We start from the raw sequence: 7,994 nt of genomic DNA, 5'->3' as shown, positions 1-7,994 counted from the left end.
TGTAAACAGGGGGGTTGCAGTGATTGAAGTGATGTGATGCTACTGTACACAAATACTGTGTGCATTTTAGACAACCATCTAGACGTCACTGCTAGCCTCCCGATCCTGGATTTCTGTGAGATCTCGATACACAGCCTCCATTTTAAGTTTGCGGGAACTACAATGACATGACAAAGTTGTAATAAATTTGTACAGAAAGGCTGCCATATAAAAAATGTTGTAATGTTTTTTTTTAAGCAAATACCAAAGCGCTCCACACAAGCATAACGTTGGTACCAAGAGGCTATGTAGTGCTGGACTGTGTCAGACGATACGCTTCCATGGCTGTGTTCAAGCCCTTCAGACACACCCGTCTCTCTCTCTCTATTGTATACTCCAACAATCAGTGCATGTTGACTTGTGGGAAAAAAAATAAACGGGCGCCAACAACATCTGACTATGTATGCATGGAGTGACCTAGATTTGGATCGGGGCCAGTAGGGAGAACAGAACTCTGGGGTGCTTTATTACAACCCAATCAAAAGCATCGCATCAATCTACAGCGCTGAGATCTGAGATGGACCAAAAGCAGAATCAAATTTAGACCAGATGAAGCTATAAATCCAGGCCAGCATTCAGGCCAGACGTGAGTTATAACCAGGACAGGACAGGTCCACATCAAGGTCAGATGGAATCCATTTTGGGAATGAATAAGTTTGGACTAGATGAGGGAAAAGACATTCGTATTAGATATGAAGTGCTTCTGGGCAATGTTTTAACCCATTTAAGCCTGATGCTGTGTATACGCTGCATTGGCCTTGGCATCTGGAGCAACACAGACGCTGCATTCAGGCTCTTGAGATTTTAGCTTTTTTATTAGAAATGTGGGTATGTTAGAGCTAAATGAACACATTCTAATTCAAGGTGAGGGCCCTAGCTTTTAAATGCAACTCATTTCATGTTTTTATGGGCTTCGTAGGCTGAGATATTTTGTCTTTTATAGGTTGAGGGCACCTTTTTCCCAAAAATGGCTTAGGCATTCAGCAGGCATTTTTGCAAGTGCCTTAGGCTTAAATGGGTAAAAATGATGCATTCTTGACTACAATTCTTGTATTTATTTAGGGGGATAACATAACACACAGAAGATGTTGAAGATGGCGTATAGGCAGAGACATTTGGTCTGTGTAGCATGCTTTGCCCCTAAATAAATGCAATAATTTCAGTGCTTTTCTATTACTTACAGTATCCATAGCTGGTTCTGGGCAATACCACCATTTCAAAACCAGTTCAAACCGGCCCATTACCGAGTCAAGAATAGGGATAAACCATAGGCTCGCTTTTTAGGCTACATGAATAAATACAATGTTCAATATGTAGCAATATATAATTTCGATATCTCTCTTTTTAGAATGTTTAATATTATTGTATTGTAATATATTATATTTCTATGTAACTGTGTGTTTATCATTATATGCAGAAAAGCTTGGTTACTGTAGAAACGTCAGCAGGGGATCTGTGACAGGCCCACCATGATGCTGGTGGGTGGGAGGTGATCATAGCAGCCAGTTAAAAAGAACCATTTGGGTGAGCTGTAATTCCTCCTAGCTTGTGTTTGTGTAGGCGAAGAAGTGACTCGCACGCACGCACGCACTCACGCACATTCTCTCTGTCTGTCTGTCTTTCTCTCTCTCACACACACAAGCACGTACACACAATCACGTACACACACACTACACACTGCCCATTTTAGGAAGAAATATGGCAACTAAAATAAACCATCCACGCCATCCACACACTCCCCCCCCCCTCCCATCTCCCTCCAGCTCCTCGTATCGATCAGCTGTGTGAGTGATGGCAGTACTCTTCACGGCTCCCTATCAAAGCTCCCCTCAGCACATCTCACTGTAGCACTGTGTTGCTCTAAGCCGCTTAGTAAATCTTTTCTTCTCCAGCTTTTCCAGCTTTGCCATGGTGTGCGGGGAGTGCTTCAGTGTGTGTGTGTGTGTGTGTGTGTGTGTGTGTGTGTGTGTGTGTGTGTGTGTGTGTGTGTGTGTGTGTGTGTGTGTGTGTGTGTGTGTGTGTGTGTGTGTGTGTGTGTGTGTGTGTGTGTGTGTGTGTGTAATATCTCTGGTGGCATAAAGGGATTTCATTGATGGCTTGTTTTTAACTCTCTCCATTGTGGCATCTCTCTTTCTCTCTTACTCTTTCTTCCAGACATTTTAACTATGAAATACCATCTTTCTCTCCTCTCCTCTTCTCAAAGAGCCCCTGTAACATTTTCCTTTTTCACCTGACAACTATTACCCAATGTCTCGCCCCACAAACCACTCCCCTTTTAACCTTTTTTAACCTATCACCTGTCGCAACTCTCAAACCCCTCCCATTTAAACCTGTCTCACCCATCAAACCCCTCCCATTTTTCAATTTTAACCTATCATGTCTCACCCCTCAAACCCCTCCCATTTTTCCATTTGAACCTGTCTCACCCCCTCACCCTCTTGTAGTGTTGTGTCCCCCTGTCTGTCTGTCTGTCTGTCGTGGTGTGCGCGCGGGGCCCTGGTGTGTTGTGGGCCCCGGTGGTGGTAGTGGGGGGAGGAGCCCCGGTGTGTGTGGGCAGGGGGGCGGAGTCACAGGGGCAGGCGGATGTGCATGGCGGCGCTGTTGGGGCGGGCGGCCAGGATGTAGAGGGCGCTCTCGCGCAGGAAGGCGTCCCAGCTCACAGCCCTGTGGAGGAAGATACAGTACACATGTTACAAGCTAGCAGGAAGGCGTCCCAGCTCACAGCCCTGTGGAGATAGAGCAAAGAGAGTAGAGTAGAGTAGAGTAGAGTAGAGTAGAGTAGAGTAGAGTAGAGTAGAGTAGAGTAGAGTAGAGTAGAGTAGATAGAGTAGATAGAGTAGAGTAGATAGAGTAGAGTAGAGTAGAGTAGAGTAGAGTAGAGTAGAGTAGAGTAGAGTAGAGTAGAGTAGAGTAGAGTAGAGTAGAGTAGATAGAGTAGAGATGATTCAAGCACTTGCATTTCCTGGATCAATGTGATGTCATGTGAACGAGTAGTTTCGGAGAGAGAGGTCCGCACACTTAAAATCATTTTTGTTTTCTTTTATTATTTCATGGCTGGATTACGTTTAAACTTCAACAGTCTTCATGAGATTCTTCAGAGAGCACTGTTGAACTGACTGTTGACTGCTGAAGTCGCAACGTAATCCAGCCATGAAATAATAAAAGAAAACAAAAAGAATTGTGCGGGTCACTCTCTCCGAAACTACAGTCAGCCTTGGTCTTTCGCCTTATGTGCACAATCTTCACCTTCAACTGAATGTCATGTAGGGCTGTCCGCAAATAATAGACTAATCGTTGGTCGACCAAAAAAAAATCTAGTCGACCGAATCTCATTGGTCGATTGGTCGCAGCGGAGAAAAAAAAAAAAAAAAAAACAGCGTTTCGTCTAAGCGCTTTCGTTACTCTTAACTTGAAGGACGTGACAAAGGAAGACGAGTTGTTGATTTGTTTGACAAGGATAGAAGGCTTCAAGTTATTTTGGCCATGTCTGGAAGGAGCTCTAAAACATGGGATCCTTTTTGAAAAGGATACAGATTGCTTGTCAGCCAATGGTCACTAACGTCGGGCGAGAAGAACCACGCGAATTCGAGCGACAGGTGCGTTTAATTATGTAAGTTCACCACTCCCTCCCTCCCTCCCTCTCTCATACACACGCACCCATACACAGGTCTAGTTCTACCGAGCGGCACAGTTTGCTACAATACCTCACTCGACTCGTTCATTCCATTGGCCTGCATCGGTCTCGTCTCGCATAATTATCCGTTTATTGCAGACGGTAAAAAGTAAATGTAAAAAGTGTGAAGAGTGAAGACGTGTCGGCGCATAATCGGAAGCTCCAAAATGCTATGTTGCAACGTCATGGTGCTAACTCGCACTTCGTTAGCTTCCATACCACTTTGCTTTATCACTTGGCTGTACAATTTTACTCCGTGCTGGCCAACATCCAAAGAACCACCACCAGATATGAACATTTGTTGGGGTGTGTGTAGCCTACGTTGTAACCCTGAGTCATTCACCGACAGCTTACTAGAATTCTGTTTGCTGCCCTGAACGGCAACTCTTGTCAAGACTCCAGTCCAGCGATAAACAAAACCAGCGTGGGTCATTTAAAAGGGGAAACGCTGCGTATCATTTAAGACCATAAACAGACACTAAGTGCTTGATGGACATTCCAGTGAACAACTATACAGTAACGCTGCAACAAATGTCCAAATAGATTAAAGGTATGACAGACAACGGAGGGATATTGATTCTGCCCTCCAGTTGGGCTACACTTCTGCTTTCAGGCAGCGAGTGGCATCTCTACCATGCGCAGCTTGTTTCCATCACCGAATATTATTTTTTTTTTCATTTTTTATTTGTGTTTCATAGGCTAAAACTATGTGAATTCGAACTTCGAAGAATCATTATATCATACCTAGTAGGGCTATCTGGGGCTATCTCGAAATGGGATGTTTAAAAAAAAAAAAAAAAAAAGTTAAAGAGTAAATGACGACCTTTGGTCGACCAACAAAATCCTTGGTCTTGGACAGCCCTAATGTCATGTGAACGACCCTTTAGTTTCGGAGACCTGCGGTTAGGAGACCTTTGGAGGACCTTTGCTTGAGAATAAATGGAGCTCCCTTGGCACTGGAGATGGCGGTAGGGCACATCTCATGCAAGTCGTCACCAAATGCCACAGAAAGACAAGAAGGAGGGGACAACGCCCTCTTAGGAGACAGAACTTGACCGCACACTCTTTTGCATTGGGTGGGCGGAGTCGGAATCATCTTACTCTACTAAGAAAACCTTTGGGTACATGTTACTGTACAAGTTAACTACAAAAATGGCATTGTATTACACTGCATAAAAGGGCATTTAGGACTAATCAAAAAATATTTTGAAAATGTCCCAAAAAGGCTTTATAGCACTTCAAGGCAGTTGAGAGATGTAGGGAGACGCTGTACCCAGGAATGAGAAAAAAATAACATGCAGTATGACACAAACACACAGTAAACACACACTTGAACACACACACATACGTTTGTACAAAGTACACACATGCGGGTACAAACACACATATCCTGGAGACCAAGACCTGCACAATAAGTTGTAGACTGTAATTTACAGCCATTCAAATAAACACCTCGCAGATGAGTTATTGCCAAAAACATGCAAACTTCCAGTACACACACACACACACACACACACACGCACACAGACACACACACACACATGCGCGCGCACACACGCGCGCGCACACACACACACACACACACACACACACACACACACACACACACACACACACACACACAGACACACACACACACACCTGCAGTAAGATACCAGAGTAGGCATACCTGTTGTCATCCTTGCTCCTCTCGCTGCTGGAGCTGACTGGGCTGTTTTCTGATATAGGGCCCACGTGGCTGATGCTGTGGAAAGATACACACAGAAGACTTTCACGCACAAATACAAATACAGACACAGACACAGATGCACAGCCACACACATACACACCCGCGCGCGCACGCACACGCACACGCACACACACACACACACACACACACACACACACACACACACGCACACGCACACGCACACACACATGCAACATAGGCCTACAAAGATGTATACACACATAACCACACACACTTCTGGTTGAATAGGGTATCTGAAGTATGAACAACAGTCTTTATCTCTTGAGGATGAGGGAGAGAGTGAGAGAGAGAGAGAGAGAGAGAGAGAGAGAGAGAGAGAGAGAGAGAGAGAGAGACAGGGAGAAAGAGAGAGACAGACACACAGGTAGAGAGAGGCGGAGATGGAGACAGAGACAGACAGCGAGACAGAGTGAGAGAGATTGCTTAGTAACCTGCACTTAAACTTCAAAATGAAACGCTAATGAATTCAAATCAAAATATAGCTGCAAGCAGCAATGCGGGGCCAAGCAGTAAACTTGCCAAAGTTGCCACGGCAACAGAAGGAACTGCAGCGCCCCCTTTGGCCCAAATCTCGCCGATGTTGGGGTGCATTACTTGGAGGGGAAAATGGGGAGAGAGACGGGGAGGGTCGGCAAAGGACCTGGGCTGGGAATCAAACCCGGGTCAGCCGCATGATAGACGAGTGCCCTACCGGTTGGCCATGGCAGGGCCTGTGCTGCCCTTGATTTATATTGAGTAACACATTTCCATTCCCTCTCAAATTAGTCTATAAAATATCAGCAAGTAATTTCTATACTTCAGAGGCTTGCTTTTTGGACGGCAATGATAAACCTCTGTGATCATTCTATTTAGTAAAATTGTTTATATGACATACAATATTATGGAAAAGAATCGGGAGCCTACTGAAAATAGATATGTCCTTGAAATCCTAAACATAAGAATCCTATAGGCTGCAATGTAATGTTGGCCAGCCTTTTGAGAGACTGGTCTGAGGAATTGGTGTACATAGAAGTAATGTGTGTGTGTGTGTGTGTGTGTGTGTGTGTATGTGTGTGTGTGTGTGTGAGAGACAGAGGAACCGAGAGAACAACAATGGTCTCTCTCTCTCTCTCTCTCTCTCTCTCTCTCTCTCTCTCTCTCTCTCTCTCTCTCCCTCCCTCCTTCCCTCTCTCTCCCTCTCCCCCTCCCTCTCCCTCTCCCTCTGTCTGTGTGTGTGGGTTGGGGGTGGGGGGGGTATGTGCAGGGGCTGGGGCAGTGGGGCTTTGGTTGACACTAGAGCAATAGCAGACTACGCACACACCTAAGCTCTCGGTGTGTCCAGAGACCCCCTGCCGAGAATGGTGTCAGTGAACGTGCGCAGGTGCCATGGGCAAAGGGGACAGAGAGATGAGAAAAATCCCTCCATTCTTTCCACAATTTTGAATGGCTCCTGAGAGCTGATAGTTTTTCCAATTGTTACGAAAATCCATACCTGGGTGCAGCATAGTGTGAAGATGACCTGTGTACCAATATTTTGAAAATTGGGAGTACGGTTCAAAAGCTACAGGCAAAAATGTAGCTAAAATTTTGACCTGCTGGTGGCGCTACAGAGTTTGAGCTGGGGATCTGATTTTTTTTGTGGCAGGTCATGGGATGGACTACTATGTGTGTACAAAATCCCAGCCTGATTCGACAAACGGTTGCTGAGATATGACCTCACTTCCTGTTTCGCCACGTTTACGACAATTTTGATTGGCTGTCACGGCTAAACGATAAAAGATATCCAATATTCCTGAAGACCCCATGTGTAGCTCAGTCCAAAGATACTATATACCAAGTTTCGGGCGAATTGGTCAAAAATTGCGGGAAAAATAGCATTTTTATTGAATTTTACAAAATTCAAAATGGCGGGAAAACTATCCTGGCGGAAAATGACGTCATATGGTGCGTTGGATTCGTCTTGACTCAAGGATTCCAGGGATACCAAGTTAATGAAAATTGGCCCAGCGGTTCAAAAGTTACAAGCAGAAATGTACCTGCAACTTTGACCTGCTGGTGGCGCTAGAGCGTTGGGGCTGGGGTCCTATAAATTGCTGTGGGTAATGCTGAGACTGCCCCGAATGTGTGTGCCAATTTACAGCATTTTCCTGCCTACGGTTCTATGGGCTGCCATAGACTTGCAGAGGGATAGGAATGGTGACTAGAGAATAATAATAATAATAATAATAATGAAGAAAACCTACTAACTCTATAGGGGCCTTCGCCAGCTTCGCTGCTTGGCCCCTAATCAGGGCTGCTTGCTGCTCAGCTTCTCATTCATTACAATACCTTTCACATTCATCATGCACACTCACGCACATACACACACACTGAAACTATTTTGATTTGGGAGCAGCTACGTAGATAACAAGATTAGGCAACTTATGTTGGTAGTGGATTTAAAGAAGGTCAGTGTTATATTAGTTTAGCATTAATCTCGTGGGAACCATGTAGTGCTAGCAGAAAAGTTTAGAAAATCTCCATGGTGACATGTATTCCATTGCCATTGACTCC

At 44.9% G+C, this 7,994-nt stretch overlaps 1 protein-coding gene across 1 annotated transcript in view; it reads right to left on the bottom strand.

Moving 5' to 3' along the window:
* Positions 1-2,606: 2,606 nt before the first annotated feature.
* Positions 2,607-7,994, bottom strand: part of phf24 (PHD finger protein 24) — a 90,701-nt gene continuing 85,313 nt past the window's right edge. Inside the window, exons 8-9 of the mRNA XM_063211245.1 lie at positions 5,382-5,456; positions 2,607-2,703 (exon numbers count right to left, since the gene is read on the bottom strand). Coding sequence (XP_063067315.1) covers positions 2,607-2,703; positions 5,382-5,456 — 172 coding nt within the window. The remainder of the gene's footprint in view (positions 2,704-5,381; positions 5,457-7,994) is intronic.

Source organism: Engraulis encrasicolus, chromosome 11, assembly GCF_034702125.1.
Source record: "Engraulis encrasicolus isolate BLACKSEA-1 chromosome 11, IST_EnEncr_1.0, whole genome shotgun sequence".
Taxonomy (NCBI): Eukaryota; Metazoa; Chordata; class Actinopteri; order Clupeiformes; family Engraulidae; genus Engraulis; species Engraulis encrasicolus.
The sequence above is the reverse complement of the archived record's forward strand: the minus strand, read 5'-3'. Positions and strand labels throughout refer to the sequence as shown.